This window comes from Sipha flava, unplaced genomic scaffold (genome assembly GCF_003268045.1).
Source record: "Sipha flava isolate LNK unplaced genomic scaffold, YSA_version1 134_pilon_pilon, whole genome shotgun sequence".
NCBI classification, from domain to species: domain Eukaryota; kingdom Metazoa; phylum Arthropoda; class Insecta; order Hemiptera; family Aphididae; genus Sipha; species Sipha flava.
Genome location: NW_020271760.1, coordinates 1,130,730 through 1,154,968, shown reverse-complemented (window position 1 = coordinate 1,154,968; position 24,239 = coordinate 1,130,730). Strand labels below are relative to the sequence as shown.

At 29.3% G+C, this 24,239-nt stretch overlaps 1 protein-coding gene across 1 annotated transcript; it reads left to right on the top strand.

Annotated features, from left to right (window-relative positions):
- Positions 1 to 6,202: 6,202 nt before the first annotated feature.
- Positions 6,203 to 16,629, top strand: LOC112679375. The gene is made up of 8 exons (XM_025549158.1): positions 6,203 to 6,255; positions 13,044 to 13,813; positions 14,261 to 14,348; positions 15,179 to 15,278; positions 15,408 to 15,527; positions 15,981 to 16,139; positions 16,466 to 16,543; positions 16,617 to 16,629. The coding sequence occupies exons 2-7, from the start codon at positions 13,072 to 13,074 to the stop codon at positions 16,529 to 16,531; spliced, it is 1,275 nt and encodes a 424-aa protein (XP_025404943.1). The 5' UTR covers positions 6,203 to 6,255; positions 13,044 to 13,071; the 3' UTR covers positions 16,532 to 16,543; positions 16,617 to 16,629.
- Positions 16,630 to 24,239: the final 7,610 nt, after the last annotated feature.

The window sequence follows — 24,239 nt, the reverse complement described above, 5'->3', positions numbered from 1 at the left end:
GATACCTGCTCTCTTTATTTCTCTCTTATTATTATAACTACTACTATTATTATTATTTTGTTTGTTTGTTTTAATGATCTAGTTGAATTTGCTCATTTCAATAATGTTTCGGCGTCATTTTAGTTGACTTGTTTGTCAATCGTCTGTGATATACGATTATTTAGAGAAATAAAATCTAAAAATAATTCGACTGAAATGACGCCAGGCTTGTTTATTAAAGATCTGCTTAGTGTTTTTTTTTTTTTATTATTATTCATACATAATATTAAATTCATATTATATTATATTTCTCATGTGTATTGTACAAGTTGACTTACTGTCTTATACTTTTATCACAATGTATATTTTTATTATTATTATTTTTTTTTAGGAAAAAGTGATATGTAAACATAAATGTAATGTATATTTTTTTATTACAAAAAGTCATCAACAAATTTTTTTGAATTTTTACTGACCCTATATGGTTCTCATTTGCCTTTTTGCTACCATTTTTGTTCTTTTTCTTTTTTAACCCTTTGAGTCACACATAAAAATTTTTTTAATCAATTTTTTACTATTGAAATATTAAAGTACAATTTATTTATATTACGAAAAAAAAATTAAAAACAATTCTTTATTGTTATAGGTTTTAGAAGAGTGGTGGTTTTAACATTAAATCATAATACAGGTTCTACGTAACAAATTAATATTAAAAATAATTATTAAATATTTGAAAGTTATTATGATATAACTACTTATTGTAATACTTTGAAACAATTTTTGTGTGGAGTTAACCTAAAGCGGCATTGCATGAGGTACAATCCCATTTTGATCTATGTGGATTAGCAGCCTTTGTGCTGCAATTGTTGCAATTGCTTGATGCACTTGACTGTTGCATGTGGGCTGCATTGGAATAACGTTTCTTTAATGGAATGTTTGGTTTTAATCAGGGCTTAAAACCGTTCCTAATAAAGTTGGTAATCGGCTTCGATAGGAGCCAAAATTTCTTTAAAACCGGTAACCAGGTATCGTTTAATTTTGGTATTATGGTAACCGGTAACCGTTTCTTTAAGGATATTTCAAAAACTATAATAACCGTTAAGCCGGGTTCACACTACACCGTGGTGACGTGTATTTTACCAGATCGTGTGCTTTGAAAATGTGTGATACCAATATATATCTTATGGTGATGCTATTAAATTTTGGTTACATATCATAGCAGTTTTTTATTAGATATGGAATATTTTCATAAGTTTCAAAAAATAATAACTAGGGCTCGGGACTTCTAGGAACTTGCATGTTTTTAAATAATTATCAAAAATATAGCTAAGTAATATATAAATTTGTTTCAAAGCAATACAAGTTTATATTTAAAATTTATAGTTGCATATTTTGCATATTTGACCATTTTTCATTTTATAAATGCATATTTGACAATTATTCATATGAAGGAGTAAGTTTTTAAATTTTATAAAAAAAATAATATGATTTATTTCTTCATATATCACGTGATTTGGACATCAAAGTGTCTTATTGGTGCACTAATTGAATGCATTAAAATAATTAAAACTATAAAAAACGTATACATTCTGCAAAAAATGGAGAATCTGCACAAGCTAAGGCTAACTACAAAAAATTTCGAACATTTTAAATGGAAAAATGAATCTATGGATAGATTGCCTGCAGATAGTAGTGACCAACGATTTTTTAAGTTTGCACCAATAAGTTCCGTAGACGTGTAACGTTCCTTTTCTAAATATAAAATTATTTTAGCTGATAACAGGCAGTCATTTAAATTTTCCAACTTAAGAAAATATCTTATAGTCCAATGTAATGCTCAAGGTTAGAAGAATTATAACTATATTAAAAATAAAAAAAATGTTTTCAATTTAATTTATTTTTAAAACTATTTTAAGTATTTTGTTTTAGATAAAAACTCAATGTAAGATGAAAAAACATTTGAAAAAAAGAAAAAATTATCTCAGATCATCATATCTATCATATATAAAAATATTATTAAATTTATTACTAATAAAATTTTTTTATTTAATTAATTATTACAAATATAATTTTTTTAAATACATATTTTAATAGCATATTTATTGATTCTTTAGGGCATAAATGCATACATATTTTAAGGTTTTTTAAGGGCATGAAGTCCCTAGCCCTAATAATAACTGATGAATATTAAATTATATAGTAGACAGTACGTATTATATTATTATTAGGGCTCCGAGCTTAATGAACTTAAAAAATACTAAATATGCATGCACTTATGCGCTTACAAAAGTACAAATATGCTTCATAAATAAAGCTACTTTATTAAATATACTCGTACATAACAGTACAAATGTTGTTACTATATTATACTAGGCTAAATATAATATCTAGGTATAAATATATAAGATAGAATAAAATAAAATAAAATAAATAGTTTGAAATTTAAAATTTTCTTTCAAAATGTTCCCAATAGGTTTTTCATAGTGTTATGAAAATAATGCAAATGCAACAACTTCCGAGCCCTTTGTTATTATCAAAGCTCGGAACTTATAGTACTTAAAATCATTAAAATAAGCAATTAAAAAAGAGCTTAAAAACATCATAAGCACTAAAATAAGCATTTAAAAAAATTTAAATTTTTATTAAAAAAAAAAAAAACTATAAAATTCTAACTAATAAATTAAACAAAATAAAAATAAATCTTCACTTTCAAGACTTAAAGGATTTTATGGATTTTCTAAGGGATTTTTCTGAAAAACAAAATGTTAACTGTCCTTTTTGTTTTTGATCATTCTGACGTTTGGCACTATTTTCAGCATTTGAATATCTTTGTTACCCTACAATGATGCCTTGGACGGCGACAAACTACGTGACAACGTAGATAAGATAAGAATTATTTTTAATTTTAATTCTATCAAAAAAGACTGCAGGAGAATACTATAAAAACGTAAAAAAATTGGTCAAATAAGCAAAAATAATCAGAAAAACTGAAAATAAGCATTTTTTTGAAAAATTGCTGAAAAAATCAAAAAAAGGCACTTTCAAATTTCATAATTGTACGTGTTATAACTTGACATACACTTCTATAGCACTCTGCTTCACTTTAAGTCAATCCATAAAAATAAGCAAATGCTTTAACTCTGTTTTCGCTGCGACAGATCTTACGATTTATGCAGTTTTCTGGCGCAACTTGCGCAGATGATAGACAGGATCGGGATAACCAACTTATAAATACAGATTAATTGGACACTGAAAATTAATAATATGTTATACAAAAAAATATAATTATATAAATCAAATCAACTGCCAACTGACGTCACCGCACTTTCCGGAACACCGTCACCCCGCACTTCCCGGTTGATCCGCCGCACCACAATAACAACCACCGTACGACGTCGGGGAGTTCGGCACGGAACACGGCCAAATCTTTCTCAAAGCCAATATGAGGACGGCATACAGCTCAAAACAGCTTCCTCGTGGTAGGAAGGACGCATCTGGTTGATCCCCCACGTCTCAAACGTGCGATGACTGGCGACACACACGTGGTTCGGCCAATACAATGGGAATACCTGTCGTCGCGCCTTTCACACTACTGACGCGAACAAAATGACACACGTACGCAAAATTACACCAATAAAAAAGAGTTATAAAAAAGAGGAACGTCGTTCGCGAAAGTTCGGATTGTACCCGTGACAAGCACCTGGGGCAGAACGGTCGTTAACGCTCGACAGTCGCGAGACCCGATCTCCATGCAGGTGGAAAAACGACAGCACCGAGGCGACACGCAGTCTCGCCAGCCGTCCCAAGAACGGCGATCGGGCGGCGGGCAGCTTCTAGAAAATCCTGCGCCCGAAGCGCCATCGTGTAGACCGGTTGCCGCATTTCAATAGGCGCGAAAAACTGGTGTCGCGCGTCAACATCCTCCCCCCGTGAGGCTTGGCGTCACTGGACTGATCATGGATACGTCAACGCGTGGTGGCGATAGGTTTGTGCGAGGTGAAGAAGTGAACAATGTGCGCTACAATGTGATACCAAAAAAAAAAAAAATTTTTACGTTATCAAAATAAATAACAAAATAAACATCTGGAGACAATATAAATTACGATGGAGATCAATAATAATACAAAAATATCATAATAACAACACTTAGTAAGGAACATATGGTGTGGTGATGTTGTATATAAAAAAAATAAGAACAAGTACTAAAGAAAATAAATAAATAAAAGAGGGACTAGTTTGACCACCGGTTAACTAATTAACCCAGTACTGGTCAATACCTTGACGACACGTACTATATTATCATCCCCCGGTAACACCTCCATTACACGACCAAGCCGCCACATTAGTGGAGCACTGTTATTATCTATGATTACTACCATATCGTTGACGTTTAAATTAGGCACGTTGTGAGTCCACTTAGGTCGTTCCTGAAGCGTGGTCAAGTACTCGGCTGACCAACGCCGCCAAAAAGCCTGGTGACGTTGGTCGAGCAGTTTCCACCTATCCCGGAGGTTACGTTTTTCATCGGGACGCGATCACGGCGGTACGGCTAACAATGGCTGGCCGATCAAAAAATGCCCCGGCGTCAAACACTCAAGGTCGTGGGGGTCGGTAGACGTGGGAGTTAGTGGCCGAGAGTTCAACACGGCCTCTATGCGTGTTAGTACGGTGGTAAACTCCTCGTATGTAAGCGAATGAACGCCGATCACCCGGGTCAACAACCTTTTTGTTGAACGAACCGCCGCCTCCCACAAACCCCCGAAGTGCGGGGCGCTTGGCGGATTAAAATGCCATTCGCAAGCGTTGCGCGCATTGGCTTAGGCTACTTTACCATCTGCATTATTAATCAGCGAGTGTAACTGTTTATTGGCCCCAATAAAATTCGTCCCGCAATCGGTGTATACATCAGTGGGCCACCCCCGCCGGGTGACAAAACGGTCGAACACGGCCAGAAACGCGTTCGTCGACAAGTCGGACACCACCTCTAAATGCACGGCCTTAACGGTGAAACAAACGAATACGGATATGTATATTTTGACAATGCGGGATTTTCGAAGTCCAAGTTCGCGCATTTGCAACGGTCCGGCGAAATCAATGCCAACATGGGTAAAAGGCCTACACTGCTGAACGCGCGAGGCGGGCAAATCTGCCATAAAGGGGTGAACTGGTTTTGCGTTTAATCGCACACACACCGTACAACATGATACTATTTTATACAACACCAACCTGATCGAAAAGATCCAATACTGTCGTAGTATGAGCGCCGCCATTACCCGTGGTCCCGCGTGACATGTTATACGATGCCATCTTTCACCTATTAATCTAGCTAAGTGTGACTTTTTAGCCAATAGTATAGGGTGCTTACACTCGTACGTTAACATTGAATGTTTCAAGCGACCGCCTACCCGAATCACCGAGTCGCTATCAATAAAAGGTGACAATTTGGAAAAGGACCTAGACGACACGCGCGCGGTATGTGACAGCTCACGGCGCAGTACGGCAAAATGAACGCGTTGCGATTCTAATATGATAATACGGGTGGCGAAGTCAAGCTCCGACTTAGATAGGTATACGGATAAATTCGGAACACGACCGTCGTTCGAATCGGGTAGATTATTGGGTGGAAACAGACATGAAGTACGATTACGAAGTACGCGAAACCGACTAAAGGTACGGTTTCCTATCTGCGGCTGGCCGCAACTACTGAACGCTGCGTGCCGACTGGTTTCCTATATGCGACTTTACTTTGCGGCTGGTGTATAATAGTTCATTTTATTCCAATATTTAGTAGTGTGCAGACGTGTTTAGCAACAAAACCACCATGCATTATAGAAGAAAATATATAATAATAATAACAAATGTTGTACAATTTTTCCAAAAAACCGCAGTTTTTGATTAGGTACCTAATCAATACATCGCCGGGAATAATATATTTGTCCATCTCGGTCAAAATAGAAGTAAAATTGCGATGAATATCGAATTTATATAATTATACATTCTTAATTTTCATTCCAATTAAGTTGTATAAAAATAAATTATTCTACGATAATTAATATCATAAAGTTTTCCATGTAAACAATAAGTAAAAGTAAACGTAAGGATGCGTGACGTTAATTGCTTTGTTTACTTAGCAATCATAAAGACAGGACGTGTATTTTTTCGACACGACACTACTTGTTTTATCCTCTTCATTGCAATACATGTGGTAAATAATATATATTATCATATGAATCATATGAACTACAATTGAGTCTTCGACTGAAAAAAACCTACAAGGTACGTTTGTATATTCATAAAGAAACCTAACTTAGCATCCGTATTTTATTGATAGCGCACAATAAGAATTCCTTCCAAAACTATTTGTAATATAAACGGTTCAACGTTAAAATATCTCTGTCAAAATATATCCAACACAAAATATCTCTGGTAACAATATCTCCATCAAAATATCTCCGGTAATAATATATCTGGTACAAATAATTTTAAGAGAAAACAATGAATATTTTTAATGTAGATATTATACAACAGCATATTAGTAAAATATAATATAACAAGTATTGATAATATATATACCGAATGAGAGAATTTCTAAGAGAAATTTAGAAATGTATTATGTTTTTAATTATAAATCTTTCGAGGTTGTTTCGTGAAGGAAAATTATCGTTTATCTACATAGGTTTGCCGATAAAGACGAGTTGAATTTAACAATATTGTCAACATTTTAAAACAGTAAGAAGCGTGAGAAAATTTTTAATTTATAATAAATAATAATAAATGTTACTTAATTAATGCATAATTGTGAGATAATTTAATTTTACATTTATAATAAATAATAATAATTATAATAATCAAATCTGAAATATTTTTTGTGGAGAAATTTCATATCGGAGATATTGTTAACGGAAATATTTTTAACGGAGATATTTTGACGGAGACATTTTGTCGGAGATATTATTACCGGAGATATTTTGATGGGACACCATATTCAAAATATGCATAGATGAAAATTAACGAAAAGTAAACGTATAATTATTTATTTATAATTATATCTAATTGTATAAAACATGTCTATACACAATGGTAATTTTTTGAAGTATTTGAAAAAAGTTGCGATTTTTTTTTTTTGCTCGTCATGAGTTCGACCCAATTGATAACAGTGGTTGTGGCAATTGCTGTTTTATCAAAGAAAAATACTATATAACGTTTGGTTTGGACTAAAGAGTGGCTGTCAAAAAGAGAACAATTTTCTCATATCAATGTATTAAACGAGCTGAAGATTGGTTTAATTAGATTCCGGAGATTGGTTTAATTATTTCAGAATGGATTAGCTTACTCATGGTAAAAAAAAAATAATTTATTTTTCTAGTCTGCTTATTTGTTAGAAAATTTGCCTATAATAATAATATTAACAATTTAGGAAATAGGAACTAATATAGGAACATAAATATTAGATATTAGAATATTTTTTGTCCAATCACTTAGGTATATAAAAATTAAATTTTAAAAATATCTTACCATAATGGAATTTTTAGACGTCTTAGATTTGTCAAATTAAAATAAAACAAATTTAATGGAATACAAATGTCAAATATAAATGAATAAACGAGTAGTAAATAAAATAGTGAGAAACCAACGAGCAACGACCAACTATTTACTAATAAGTTATTAGTAATAACTATTAGTTTTACACAGTAAGGTGCTTGTGTCAAATGATCGGCGAGTCGTGAATGCAATAGGTATACCCAAAATAAAATTTGAACACAGACCATGCTATCGCTTTTATCTTAATTATCGGGACCAGCAACCGATTTAGAATCAACCGTTGTAAAAAACCTAAATAATATGTTCCCAACCAAAAATTATCAAAGTAGTAGTAAAGTATCTAAATATGATCATAATATTATGACTTGTGTGTGTATGTGCAGCGTGTGTATAATACGTTTATAGTGTTTGTACAAACTATTAATATGGTTTCCAAGTCAAAATTTTAAAACATAAAAATGTCAAAGAAAAAACCGTGTTTCATGTAAAAGTTACCTTAATTAAGGTAAGGTTCATGGGAGGGGGAGTTCTGACTACCAAAACTACCCCATGGATACGCCACTGATTGAAACCATCTAGTGTTGAGTGTTGTAGAGAGCAATATAAATATTTTTTTTAATAATTAATCAACTTATAAAAATAGTACTCATATAATAATAATATAAATTTGTAAATTGATCAAGCATTTAGATTTTATATACATTTTTCGCTTCGTACTGTTTAATATAATATTTCTTACTTCATGAAATACCAATTTCTCTGTTTAAATTTTCAGACCATATTAATTATTATAAATTAATTAATCTTTAAGGTATGAAAATTACATCCATTACCCTGCCCCCTCCCATCCAGAAAATGTGATTTTTTTCATGTTTATAATTAGTACGTAATTTGTATGAATTTGTACGACCATTTTCAAAATTTGTACAGAGCTCGTTCACCGAGAAAAATTCGTTTTTCGCGGGAGGGGCTAGAATAACATTATTCCAGCTCCTCCCACCAGTAAAAATACACGTTTTATAAAAATGTATTTTGCGAATAATTAGTACGTAACTTGTATGAATTTGTACGACCATTTTCAAAATTTGTACGGAGTTTGTTCACCGAGAAAAATTCGGATTTATTTGTAAATAGTAAATACAAATTTTCTATTACTAATGGTAAATAAAGTAAGAAACTAATAAGAAATAATTATCAATTAGTAATTACTAATTAGTGATTACAATATTAAATAAACTGTCATAAGCAATACAAAATTAGCAATTGGATTTTAAGACATTATCCAAATTACAGTAAAAACAATTATTATTTATACTCTAGGTATGTATAAAAAATATTTAATAATAATTTAAATATTTTATGAAAGAAAAAATAGAAATAACAATTTATACGTTTTATATTTTTATACGTGTATAAAAATATATTATATATATAATACATCATGGTGTATAAAACTTTTATACATAAATTCACCCAACTCTGAGAATAATAGATTATTTGTTTAGTGTTCAGTTCAGTCGATTATTATCCGTCGTTTTTTTTGCGTCTCGCAACCACGCAACGTCGAATCATACGTAAAACGTCGTACGCGTATATTTTGTAAAATTGTGTAATGCCAAAAGTACAACAGTCTACGAGTAGCCGACTACAAAGTTTTGTTTCGGAGTTTAAAAATACATTTAAATTCGATGGACACGTTTTATTTTGTGAACTATGTGGTCATTTTTTTTTTTTTAATGCGTGTAAATGCATATTTTAATGATTTTTAGAAGCATATTTGTGTATTTTTTAGAGCTTTAAGTCCCTAAGCCTACTCATAATATAAGCTCATATATTGCATATTACATATGTTATTATAAAAGGTCCCCACAACAACATACATAAGTTGTAACTCCGTATTTCTCAGGTAGGTTAGGTAAAAACGCTTCATCAACTGCACTAGATTTCAGAATATTGAATCGAAGATTTCGCCAGTGCTTATTTTCGTTGAAATTCTGTTTTGGAAAGGTATGATTATCTTTTTAATAACTTAAGTACTTATCGTAGGTCAACATTTTGAATATACCTATTATTTTTTCATGTGAAAACGTTGAACACGGCAATGATGCAGGATATACATTAGATTTAAAACTATATGATATTCCAAAAGTCATAACCATTAATGAAAAGTCGTATGAACTTCGTGGAGTGATACATTTTCGTAGAGGGAATAATAATTTAAGAAATTCTGTAGGCCATTATAAAACACATGTGAAAAGATTTAACGAACATTGGGAGTTATTTGACGACCTAAAAAAAAACCAATACCTGTCAAAGAAACTACTAAAGTTTCATGCGAAATCATAATGTATACAATATAAAAACTAGTCAGTAAAATTTTAATTTTTAAGTAAAATTTTTGTAAATGGAATATAAATAGTTAATAAAAAATTTAAAAATAGAAATATGTAGTATGTAAAAAAGGCGATTTTTCATATTTTTTAATAATTAATATTCTTCTTATTATTATAATATAAGGGAATAAATAAATGGTATATATAATATGTAGTTATGCTTACCTTTTTATTGTCATTTAAATCTATACAGGGGCGGATTGGCCTATTGGGAAATCGGGAATCTTCCCGATTTGCCAGTCCTTGTTAGGGCTGCTCAATATTATTATATAATCACAAAAAAAAGTTATTTTGTAAAATAAATAAAAATTATTAAAAAAATAAATATATATTTAAAGATGTATTAAGATCAAACTTCAAGTTCAAGTTGGAACTGATTAATCATTTGACTTACCCAAAACTATTATAGATATAATTATAGTAAAGTTATTGAAGATTTTACTAATTAAGGGGTGAAACTAAACCAATTTTGAAATTAATGTAAAATAAAGCATTTCTTTTTTTGGAGGGAGGAGGGGTAAAGTAGTTTAATTTGCGGTTCATGGGCCGATTTGTTTCATATTTCCTGGGTCGAAAATAATTGCCAATCCGCCCCTAAATCTATGGCACGATTTTTGAAGTGCAATATCACGTCAATGATCCTAAAAGAATTGACTGCTGGTTTTCTTTCTGATATCGTTCATAATATTGTTGACGAATTATTATTTTATAGAATAATATTTCTAAAAATTTCTCAGAAGAGAAAATAAAATGAAACATTTACAAAAATACTGCCCTACTTCAAAGTTCCAAAAGTAAACACAATACTGAATAACTCAATTATTGAAATAAACTGTTATTAGTTTATGTAATATACAAGTATATTATAAATACGAGTAAAATACATACTATCTGATATTTCTTAAGAAAATAAAAATAATTACTATTTTTATCCCATGCCATTGTTATCTAACAAATGGATGTTTAAAGTAGAAATAGTGTGTTTGCAATATGCCTTTGTATAAATAATAATAATAAAATTATGAATATAATGATGCAAGAGATTTTAAGCATACAGAATTCTTTTAAAAACATTTTATATTTTATTGATATAACACTTTGCTAATCAATAAAAGTGATAAAATGGTCGTACAAATTCATAAAAATTGCGTACTAATTATATGCAAAATAAATTTTTGTATAACGTGTATTTTTACTGGTGGGAAGGGCTGGAATACCGTTATTCCAGCTCCTCCCGCCGAAAACAAATTTTTCTTGGTGAACGAACTCCGTACAAATTTTAAAAATGGTCGTACAAATTCATACAAATTACGTACTAATTATAAACATGAAAAAAATCACATATTTCTGGATGAGGGGGGATCATTGTGATGGACGTATGAAAATTATTTTTCAATTTATTTTTAAAATTTTTTGATTTTTAGAACCTCAATATTTCACTCTAATTATCAACATTTATTTATTTTTATGTACGAGTATTTTATAATACATTTAAAACAAAACTAAATTTTTAAATTAGCTTAATAATGTTTATATATTTTTGGTTTTGTTAATTTATACACGAGTAATTACATTTTTCTTCAATTCACTTGTGAACTAGGTCATATTGATTTATTTGTATACATAAAAAATGTAATCGAAATTTTATAACTAATGAATTTGAATTGATTAATAAAAAAGTCGGTTATGGAAGTAAAAACAGTATTTAATTTAATTTAATTTAATTTATATTTTGTATAACGTAAAAATTATTTTTGGTTTAAAGAATTGGTATTGTCATATTTTATTACAATTTTGTATTGTATTGATATTTATAATACGTAATATAACGTAATAATCATCGAAAATAATATTAAAACGTCACTTTAACAACCATCATATTCTTACAGTAGAATCTACTAAATATAAAACGTTAAGATTAATATCATCACAAAAACAATAATATAATTACGAGTATATATTCTGTACCATACCTTAAACTTAATTTCAATCTCAAACCTAACCCTATACAGTTCATAGTTTATATTTATATTCGTAATTACGAATAATATGACATTTTTTTAACATACCTGTATAATATCATTAAAATATGACTTAATTAATATTTAAATCCAAAATATAAAAAAATAAATAAAAAAAATGATCAAAATGCATAAATGGTGATAGCTCATAAATTTAAATTTTTGACAATGTTATCCTTCATCTACCTAAGCCTTGAATTTTTATTAATAGATATAAACATATTAGATATGTTACATGACTTAATAAATAAAATAAACGTCATATTTTATTTCACCTTGTTTTGTCACGGAATCCAATCATTTTAACAATTAAAAAAGTCAACTTATTATTTCTTTGACCTACTATAATACATCAAGGGCTTGGTATTACCATAGGTAATAATGTAACTTCAACTTATAATTAATATCTATAAAAACTGATAATAGATATTACCAGTGAAAAGTTGAACTACAACTCTGGCCTAAAGTCTACATCAAAGATCTAAAGGTATTGTATTGTTGAGTAAAAAATATTTGAACATATATTTAAAACTTAAAAAAATCAATACACCGAACGCTTTTGAATGAAAGCAATCATGATTTTTTTAAATGTTAAAATAATATTACTCGACTGAGGCATATCAAGTGTTACGTTCGTTCAAACGTATTACAAATAATAGTTTATTATTATTTGGTATACGGATTGATTGGTCGAAATCACGACGTGTAATTAAATGTATCGTTTCAAATTGTCGCGATAATTATGCGCGTTAACCACTACATACAGGGCAGGTAGTGATTGTCTCGGGGCTCGTAGCTCCGAGAGGGCCCGTCGTCTCAGCCTTTTATACAAAATTATTTTATGATCTCATTTGCCGTAGCATAAGATGCAAATTTAAATATTCTTATTGTACTAAAGTATGTAAAAGTAGTATGTATGTATATCTTGTCCCAACAAGTGTTAGCAAAGGGGATCTGGAACCGATCGGACCCAGGGCCCTTAAAAATTTTCGCCGGCCCTAAATGCTTATGCGTGTGCGTGTACGACAAGTGTAAAGAGCTCAACCGAAAGTTAACCGTTAGTGAGTCGATAAAACAATGCGATCGCGTTCGATTTGATTGTCGACAGGCGCATCGCATACGCAGGAAAACGAGCAATGATCGAAATGAAAGCGGGCAAGGAGAACGATTACGTGTTCAATTTCACGCTGTCCAAATACGTGGGCTTGTATCAAGTACTGCACCCCAACACCAAGACGCTGTTCGGTTACAACATGTATCACATCGTGATCGTGTTCTTCGGGTTGTTGACGCTCAGCGTGTGCCTGTTGTTCCCGATCGGTCTGTACCATCTGATGAACGACGTGACCGCGTTCATCCTGTACATCGGGTGCATCGATAACTTCGTGTTCTCCTGTTGCAAGGTGATCAATATTCTGTACTACATCGAGGACATATGGAAGTGCATCGACGTCACCGGTTTCGGGTTCATGAAGTACAAGCACTACGACGTGAACGTTTTCAAAAAATGGCGGCGGCTGTGCGTGCAGATCACGTACATATGCTCGTCGTTGACGTTCTTCGCGCTGATCTGCTGGAACTCGAGCCCGCTGATACTGAACAACACCAAGATCAGGATACGGAACCTGGATGGGTCGTACAATACGTACCGGCTGAACGTGTTCAACGTGTACATCATGGCATCCGAGGAGACGTACAACGAACACTTCTACGTGTACTTCTTCATTGAGACGATAATCGGCATTTGCTTCACGTACTTCACCGTGATATTCGACATATTCATGATAACCATGTGCTTCGCGCTCACTTGCCAACTGGAAACGGTTTGCCACGCCATCCAGTCGTTGGGCTACGGACGTGCGATGGACCGCCGTTCGAGTACGTGGTAATATCTATCCGTCGCTAGCCCTTACTCGGGGCCGTATCGGACTTGAACTCCAGCTGGTTTTGTACTCGTCTAGAGCAGTGGTGTTCAACCTTTTTCGGATCGTGACTTCCCATTTTTTTTAATTAATTTGTAGTGCGATTCCTTTTGTTTTATTCATCAAAATTTGATTTAATTACTAATAAAATATTTACATGATAAACAATTTTGATTGATTTACACCTAAAAAATTTCACAAAATGAATAATCAACTTTATTTTATTTATAAATAATATGGAAAAATCATTTCATTCATTATTTTTAGCGACCCCCAAATCTATGATTCGCAAGCCTCTTGGGGGTCGCGACCCCCAAATTGAAAACCACCGGTCTAGATCTTCGGAATAGCAAACTGCGTATCCGGTGGTAATTATTTATCTCGGTTCGATTAATTCTTACAGGTACCAATGGTTTAACGACGTCAGAGAAGAAACGTAAAGTTAACGATGACCTAAAACAGATACTTTCAGACCACAAAAATATCTTAACGTAAGCGATCTAATTTTATTCTTGGTAAGAGAATATTTTCATTTTTTTTTTCAACATGAGTTACCAACGAGGTTTATTTTTGTCCTTTCGAATAATTTCAAAGCTATTAATAATTGATCGACAATAGTTGGTACCTTCGTTTATGTTGTACCTGTTCCGAAACACTGGGGTTTGTTTTTTTATTATTTATTATTATTATTTATTATTTATTATTTATTATTTATATTATAAACGCTCTTGAAATGGGCTCAGTACAGAAAATAAAAAATATTTAATAACTTAATTATTATACAAATTATGTTAATAAATATTTAATAATTACACAACGAAATTAATTATTTATAATAAGAGAATAGATTTTAACCTGATTGTATTATAATTGAATACAAATCAAAATGTTTTAACGAATTGCTTATAGTTAGCGTTCCATTAATCGGAAAGTAAGATTAGTTTATTTCTAATTTAATTTAAAATTCTAACTATAAAAATAGCACAAGAGAATTCGTCTAGAAAAAATTATCAATTAATTCACTGTTTTTAAAGCGAAAATTGTAAATTTTCAAAGTTCAAAATTTACACTGTAATAGTAACGTATAAATTGTGTTCTTAAAATAAAAGGTTAGTAAAATTAAAAATTAAAAATTATACCATCATATCAAATTTTTAATCGGGTAAATGGTGTTTTATTCTAAGTTTGCCAGAGGCGATAGCGAATCTTCCTACGCCACTGGTTGCGTGAGGTTTAGACATTGTACTTATTTTGTATTATAACTTTAAAGATAAGATGTTGGGTTCAATATCAAATTTTCTTAGATTTATTTTTGTTATAGAAAAATGAATGACTATTATAAGATTGTCCGAACAATCACGTTATCACAAATTTTCGTGGCGGCAAGTTCACATGTTTTTATTTGGTTTATTGCTGCAATGGTGAGTGAAATACTAATAAAATAATTATTTAATAATTCATCAATAATATTAAAAAAAAATTGTTTTCATAATGTTTTGAAACTATCTAATTTCATAATATTGTATTATAATGATTTCATGCTGGTTTAGAGTTTTGATGAAGGTGATACTAGAGATTCAATACTTTCAATAAAGCTGTTCATTGTACTTCCAGTATTCACTTTTCAGTTATATGTGACTTGTGTTTTGTTTGGAACAATCAATGAAAAAGTAAAGATTAATTTGTAATAATTTTATTTGACTGTTTGCATTAAATTTGAATATTTGTTTAACTCATCAGTTATCATAATAAATACATAATAATGTGACGTATTGATTTATACTTAATATTCAAATAAATTAATACATTATGAAACATATTGAATTTTATAATGTTTTTTTCCTTAAAGTTAATATTATAAATTACCTCGCTAAATTAATTTTTTGCCAAACTAAACATTAATTTCCTGTACTTGCGGTATAGAAATAAAAAATATATCAGCTATCTTTAACTAACAGCATAAATTATTAATGTAATTATTTTCAAATTTCTTCAAAACTGAAAATATTTTATGAGTTAAAAGATATACGTTTGAATTAGATTGTATAAGAATAAAAATATGACATAAAATAAATAAAATTTAATATTGAGTTCTTAATTTAATTCTTAATTTAATTATTTAGAAAGATGCAATCATTTTTGCTTTGTATAGCAGTAATTGGATGGATATGAATATGGAAAGTAGAAAACTAATTGTGTGTGCTATGAATATGAACAATGCCAATCAGCTGAAACTGAAATTTACAGACACTAAGATCGTCAATCTGGAAATGTTTTCTCATGTACGTATATTAAAGACTAATTTAATGAATAAATACATTTATTTTAAATCAACATTAAAATTAAGAATGCGTACTAGTTATGAGGTATGACACACACACATACAGTTCTTCCATTGATGATTAGAAAATAGAGTAAATAGTTACTTTATCAAATGTTTTATTTTAATTAATGAATGGTTAAATATTAACATTTATAATTACATTAAATATTCAAATTTCATAGAACAGAATAATATTATACTATTTTTTGTATTTATTTTTGGTTTAAGACTTAAGTGTATTTCGATTTTTTGTGGATAGTATCTAAATATTGTATCTTTTTATAGACGATGCGTCTATGTTATTCGATTTTCTCAATGTTAATAAACCACAATAAAAGCAAACATAAATAAAAATGTTATTTTGTAAGTAAGTAGTTTAAAAATGATTTGCTGTTTTATTTTTAATCGAATGTTATTAATATGTTTTATAATTTAGTTTTGTTAACAAAAGCAGCACCAGTTATTTTGTATAGTTCAATTCAGTTATAAAGAAGTAATAATTGATCTAGAACATTTCAACGTGGCCGTTTCGGCATATAAAAATATTTCAATGTTTTAAAATTAACTATACTCGTAAGTATAAATATTTATACATACTATTCACATTTATTGTTATTCAATTTTATACATAGTTTAAAATATTTAACATATATATTTACTCGTAAGAATAAAAAGAACTTATCGTATTAAATAGATCCTTAATATATTTGAATAACTTATAAATTCTTTCTGATTATCTTTAAATGTAATATAATTTTTCTTTTTTATAATTATATAACATTAATTATTTATAAATAATCTATTTATTATTTTGATCTCACCTGATAAATCAAATTTGATTTTACTATGTATGTATTAAATTTTTTTTTTTTTACAGATTTCTATGAATGTCTTTAAGTAAAACATTACACAGTTAATTCAACAAATTTAAATCATTTTTTTTTTTTAATTTAAAATTCAAACACATTAATTAATCTATAATTCCAAAAAATAAATGTATATAAAAATGTTCTTGAATAGTCTATATTTTTGTTTTTTTACCCCTACCTAATCTCAATGAAACTGAATTAATTCAGGGTAGTTTAGATTCATTAAAGCCGTTATTTTCAGTAGCCTTCTCCTAAACTTTCTGAAAATTGTCATCTTTTTTTAATTTTTCAAAACTTCTGATAGTTTCTTTAACCATTTGACTTACTAAACCATAATTTAATGTTGATGATGGAAAATATTTGGTTACGACTAGGGCTCGGAAGTTGTAGGAGCTAAAAAAGGCAAAATATGCATGTAAATATGCACGAAAAAATTGTAAAATATGCATGAAAAAATGTTAAATATGCAAAAAAAATTATTTAATATATAAACATTTTTTTATTAAATATTAAAAAAAATGTACTAAGTATACAAAATAAATTTTTTTTATGTTTCTATTAAATTTAAAATTTTTTGGGGTGATTTTTATGAATTGTAATATTTTCAATCTAAAAAAAACAGAATGAAAGTTATTTGAAAATTATATTTATTTATTATTAATTCAATAAACATACCTATAAGTTATTGTAACTGTCATACCTGTAAACGTATTGCATTGAACAATCAGAACTTTCTTTATATTTTCCATATCAAACGAACGACGATTGTCTGAAAGTATATTTTTGTAGCACGAAAAACTTCAACATGTGAAGTTATGGTTAATGTATAATTGTATATAATGTTAGTATTAATAATACACTTGCCATTTTGCTATTGGATTAACGTTAACGTCGATAATATTATATAGTGTTCACCTTAGTGCTATCAAGATAAATCCACACCATTAAATTAAATTGATATAACGACAGTAAGGTATGGCGACTAGTACGTTAATTAATCGAAAATAAAATAAAAGAAAATTTCAAATTGTTTAGAAAATATTACACAGGCATATAAATCTCAAGAAAATTAAAAAATATGCATAAAAAGCATATGTAAATTAAGTAATATGCACTTTTTCTAAAATTGCCAAAATATGCAAAAAAATGCATTTTTAATTTTTGTACTTAAACTCATTTTTGTATGGAACGTATTTCTACCTTGGTCTGCTATAAATCGAGAGTATACAGAAAAATATATAACTCCTACAACTTCCGAGCTCTAGTTACGATATTTTTTTTACTAAACATATTCCAATAATATTAAAGAAATAAGAATTTAATGGCTTGTATGCTTTTTAATAAAATACCGGTATTAAATTCAAATTTTATATTGTTTTCTGCTATTTCGGCTAACGTATCAATTGCAACAGTTAGATTATGGATTACTGATCATAATGATTCATAGTGGAAAGTTCAGCATGTATTATATAGTGTCTTGATAATTATAGGGACTTTGTCAGAACTCAAAATTTGTTCAAAATCAGCAAAACTTTGATGCAACCATTTCGAAATTTCAGGTCAATACATTATACTAATTAAACACCTTTAAAAGTTAGTGGCCACTTAAACGACCTGCGAATACTTGTAAATTAAAAATAATAGTTTGGTATTATTTTCGAAGGACAACTTGGGTGGGCTAGCTTCGTAATTTTGAAAGTTCTTACTAGCCGCCCGGTTCACTTACAAATTCTTGCTAATCATTAGCTTACTTTTGACACTTATTTTAAAGTTTTGGGTTAAAACAGGTGGGCTTAGTGAAGTTAGCCGAAATTTAAATTTTTTGGTTTCATGGTGAAATATTAGACTTGCAAATTCTAGAAATTTACATTAAAAAAAAAATTGCAATAATTTGGTGGGCCAACTTACGAACTAGATGACGCATGCTCTTTATTTTATTCATTGTAAATGACTGATGATTAAATCGTGTGTTTGCAACACAATTGTATGAATATCCAACAATAAAGATTATTTTTTTATTTTACTGCATTGAAAATATAATATAGAACACGACTTAAACGTTGCGTTTACAACAATCATATAAAATGAGTCCCCGTCGAGATGTCCGACTAAAAATATACAAAGGTAGACAACTAAATATCAAATTGAATTTACAATGAAATGTTAATACTAAATTTGCTGCGTAATTTTATTACCATATGATTTAAAACATGTCTCTCAAATTCAAGAATACCGATGCAACTTAAAAAAAATAATAATTGTGTTATTCAGTACAATATGAGGGAACTTTGTAAAAAAATTTTAACTATAACGGTATAAAAAAAAGGTATTCGGAAAGAATTACACAACATTTTAACATAAAAATAAATAAAAATAAAATATAACTGTTAGAGTAACGTGTTAAATCTGTAAAACTTGTTAAACATCTGTGATAACCGATAGCCGTTGAATTTGATCAAATAACTTGAACAAGTCCTATGCACACTTATGTCCTTAATAAATATGGAACCCTCACACCGCAAGCAATATGAATCAGCTTGAAAGGGTCCAATGAAAGTTTTTGTGTTTTGCAGCAAATTTATTAAAAATAGAACATAGACCTTATGTTTATGATGCAGTACTAACGATTTAGGACAAATAGCCGTTTGGACGTGGGGACAAATAGACGTAAAAAAAATAATATATAAATCAGTAAATAAAATAAATAAGTTATTTATTTTTATTATAATATGTAAATTTTAATGTCATAAATATTCATTAAAAAAAACTTCATCGCAATTTGAATTAATTAATGACATCTTACATGTACACTTGAATGCAATTTCTACACGACTAACACGGTTATAGATGTGTATTGTCGTGTCTCGTGTATTACCGTGTTTCGATAAAGTGTGATAATTATTACAAGTTAAACCAATAAGTTTTATAAATAGATATAAAAGGTAGGTACCTATAAAATTCGAGTGATTGGCACTTGTCCGAAAAATGATAAGGACCTAAGAAATGATAAGGTCCGAAATTTGAAAAAGCAGTACCAACTGACTAAATCGAAAATTACCAAATCCAATTATATAATTTTTATCAATAAAAGTTTTACAATATCCCCCGATTTTCAAAGCGGGAAAAATACTAATAGGTTATACTGTTTTCAACAAAACTTTTTATTCTTTTTTTACTTTTTTGTTTGCATATTTTCAATAAAAATGGATCAAATTTTAAACAACTATGATAACATATAATTATGTAGGTATAACATTAAATGATGGATATGTTTTCGAGTTAAAACTTTGACTTGTATTATTTTAGTAACCAATGTAATTAGAGAAGGGTAATGCTTTTCTGTTCATGCAATTCTTCTTAATATTCATCTAAAAAACATATTCATGTTATAAATCTATGTAATATATCATGTATGTTTATAAATATCTAGCTTAATATTTAATTGTATGTGAACCTTTTGAAAAATATATATGTTTTTGATCATTTTTTTTAATATTCTCTGTACTAGTACGTAAATAGTATAAAATATTACATATTTTAGTTTTAAGTATGTAGTAAAAAATAAGTATTCAAAAATGTATAATTATTTCATATAATTGATACCTGTGTTAATTTTATATGTAACTAATTTTGTTATTATTATCAAAAATATAATTATCATTCAAATGAAACAGTATAACTTCTTAAACAAAAAAATAATTTTATAGTATAATTTTTAGAAATTTTATGTTGACAACACATTTTATGCCGTCGTCTTTTGATTCCGGTACTTATTATTTTTCGGACAACTGCCCCCAACTCATAAAATTCGATAAGGTTTGATATTAAGATACAATACCATTAGTTATATTATGAACATAAAATATCAATGGTTTTATAACTTATAAATGTATAAATTTTTTTTTTTTGACGTCCATTTGTCCCCACGTTCAAACGCCCACGTCCAAACGGCTACGACCATTTGTCCCTATTCGCAGTACTATATAGGTTAGGCTTACAGTCTTAGGCCGATAGACGTATTACCATTAACAAGTTCTTCCTAGTTAAACTTATCAATGGGTCTATCGATTGTCCTGAACTTTTATCCAAGGTCAGCTTTAAAATTTCCTGTGCCCAAGTTCACTCTTCCTATCATTTCACTATTCCACTGTGTACGACAAATTATTTCCGTAACAAACCGCTAAATAGAATGATGTGTATTGTCAATGATGATCCATCTTTTAGTTTTTAAGTTAAATTTGTAATTCTTTTATTTTTTTATTTTTTTTTTTGGCTTATTTCCTTTTTTTATTTAATTGTTATATTTAATAGTTACACATTTTGTATTGTTAAATTGTATTATATTAAATTTATATTCTGTACTTTGGGCTGCGGCCCGTATTAAAATAAAATGAAATAAATATTGTAAGAAGAATAAGAAACTCATAATATGATGTATTTGTATTAGAAGTAGAAGACATACACAATAAAAACAGTAATAATGTGAAAATATGTAGACCGTAAATAATATTTTATGAACTTTATTTGAATTGTATAATCAATGTATGATGCTATTACATGGTGGAAAAAATTAATTTAATAATTTGTTGGTAAATGTACATAAAAAAAAAAAAAAAAAAAATGAATAAAAGTTTTATAAATTAGTTAATATAATACTCATAATTTTAAAATTATACAAAGTGTCCTGCAATATTTTTGAACGAGACAGTAACCGTGAAAAGATTATTTTCAAATTTTTTGGTTTTTTTAAATTTAACTAGATTTCTATAGTATCTGTTTAACGTTTATCAAGTATGCAATTATGTATTATTTATTATATACGTTACAAAGTTCAAATAGAGTATAACTTAACTGTATAAGTAATACAATTCAGGTTTGTTAAACTCGCGTAAATATAGATTTAATAATAATCAACCTCATATAATATAGATATAATTGTTGATCTTTGCTTATTTTAAGTACTTTAAGGTTAAATACATTTCGTTATGATTACAATTTAAAAAATAACTATTCATACTTGATTTATTCTCATTTAATGACATTTGAGAACACTTTGTATAATATTTATAATTTACTATAATAATAAAGCAACAGAACAATCAACATTTTACATAATGACAATATTATAATATATTATGTTTTATTTACAATATATATTTTTCACAAATAAATTATTTTTACAATAATTCTCTAAAAAATAAAACGCTGGCCTAAAGTAATTATTATAATAAAAAAAAAAAAGGTCAAGCTTGTGTGTAGCTTGAAGGTAATTAAGATATAAGATATTAAGATTATGACAATCTAATGTAAATAAAATTGTGTAAAAAGGATAGTAAATAGTTGTATTATGTTAAAAAAAAATATACAAAAAGCTCATGGTACATTTTTTCCTAAATAGGTGTATATAATCGCTAGAATTAATCTAATATCGCTACGTAAATAGTTTGAAATAATGAACATTAAACAGAAACTTTGAATAAATATAATAATTTTGTGGCTCTATCTAGAAGACAGTATCATTGACCGATTTATACTTTTGGTCCCCATTATTAAATACCTAATACACAATATACAGGAGCACACAGCAATAACAATACGTGCAAATACGGCAACATAAATATATCAACCAATTCTATAAAAAAGAAAATTGTACTGAGAAAAATATTTCAATAGTTAGGTGGGTTTAAATAAGCAAAAATGTTCAAACTTTGGTTTTTATGCGTTCCAAGGTTGGGCGAGTCGACGAAAAAAAGTTAAGTTAAAATATTTATAGGTCACAGTTATGACTTATACAACTATCACAGATTAATGTAAAAATAATTTATCACGATTTTAAAATTAAAAATAAATTCATAATTTTAAGTTCACGTAACCCAAGTATTACAATGATGTACTTGGTTGAAATATGTTGAACTTTTAGATTTTAAACAATAAGTTGGTCACTGGTACACCTCGTAATCTTTGATGATTAAATAATTAAGGTGCGGCCCCACTGGAAGCGATTTGCGTTTTAGCGATAGCGTGTAGCGATTTTGCGTTTTAGCGATTTTAACAAAAGTATGTAACTCATATATAGTGGCCCCACTGAGCGCGTGTCGCGTGTCACGTGTAGCTTTACACGCGCGGTAATCGCTGAAAGAACAAAATAGTTTGATATTCGGCGATTAATCGCTGTCAAAATGTCTTCCGCATCGGTTGTGTCCGAACAAATAGCTGCCGCTGTCTTCGTACAGGAAGCTATTTGGAATCCTAGACACCCAGACCACAGTAATAGGACTAAGATCCAAAAATGTTGGTCCAACGTTGGAAAAGATCTCGACATGGATGATAATTTACTATAATGTCAATTAAAGCAGCACATTCAGCCAGCAACATTTTTCTGAACGTCATCTTGGTTGAGGATCGAATAAACTAATGAAAAATAAAACGAACACGCGTGACGTAAAATTGTAGAAACGCATGTAAAATCGCTTAAGTGTCCCGATCAAAATCGCTAGTGGACATCGCGCGTGTAAAATCGCAGAAACGCTCGAAACGCAGAAACTCAGAATCGCTTCCAGTGGGGCCGCACCTTAAATATTATTAAATTATAAAGGAAAAATAAAATTAGTTGTTCGTCATTGAAAATAACAGGCATGGCCTTCGAGAAGGGGGGCATTGGGAATATTTTACCCCAGGCCCCAAACTTTTGGTGGACACAACATCCATTGCTTTTTTTTGTTGACCCCATAACCACCCCTGGTTTGCCACTGTATAGGCCTCATGCTTTAAGTTGCTCCTGGCCTCATTAAACTTTATGACGGCCCTGATAACAAAAGAAAATTGATTTAATTTCATAATACAGAACAATGTATTTCAAATAAATATTGTTTATGAAAATTTGAAAAAAAAATCAATTAAAACCTATGTTCTAACGTTGAATATTTTAATACGTTGATGCCCAGCCTTGTCACAATCTGTATCAGCTATAAACTCTATCTTAATAATAGTTTTAATTTACATGGCATGATAATGTCTAATGATAGAATTCTCAATAAGAAAAATAAGAAGAATTTACTATGTAGAGTCCTTTACTTTAAATCTGTAATTGCTTTATTGACAGTCACTCGATTATTTCCATTGTTTTATTACACAGGGTTTGAGGCGTAATAACAGTTTTTGATTTTTACTGCTTCACTGTTAGTAAATTC

Bases quoted from the DNA above. Each gene is read 5' to 3' on its own strand.
- LOC112679375 (XM_025549158.1), top strand. From the start codon at position 13,072: ATGATCGAAATGAAAGCGGGCAAGGAGAACGATTACGTGTTCAATTTC. The intron at 13,814-14,260 runs GTACGTGGTAAT...TAATTCTTACAG, and splicing joins TGCGATGGACCGCCGTTCGA to GTACCAATGGTTTAACGACG. The intron at 16,140-16,465 runs GTACGTATATTA...ATCTTTTTATAG, and splicing joins ATCTGGAAATGTTTTCTCAT to ACGATGCGTCTATGTTATTC.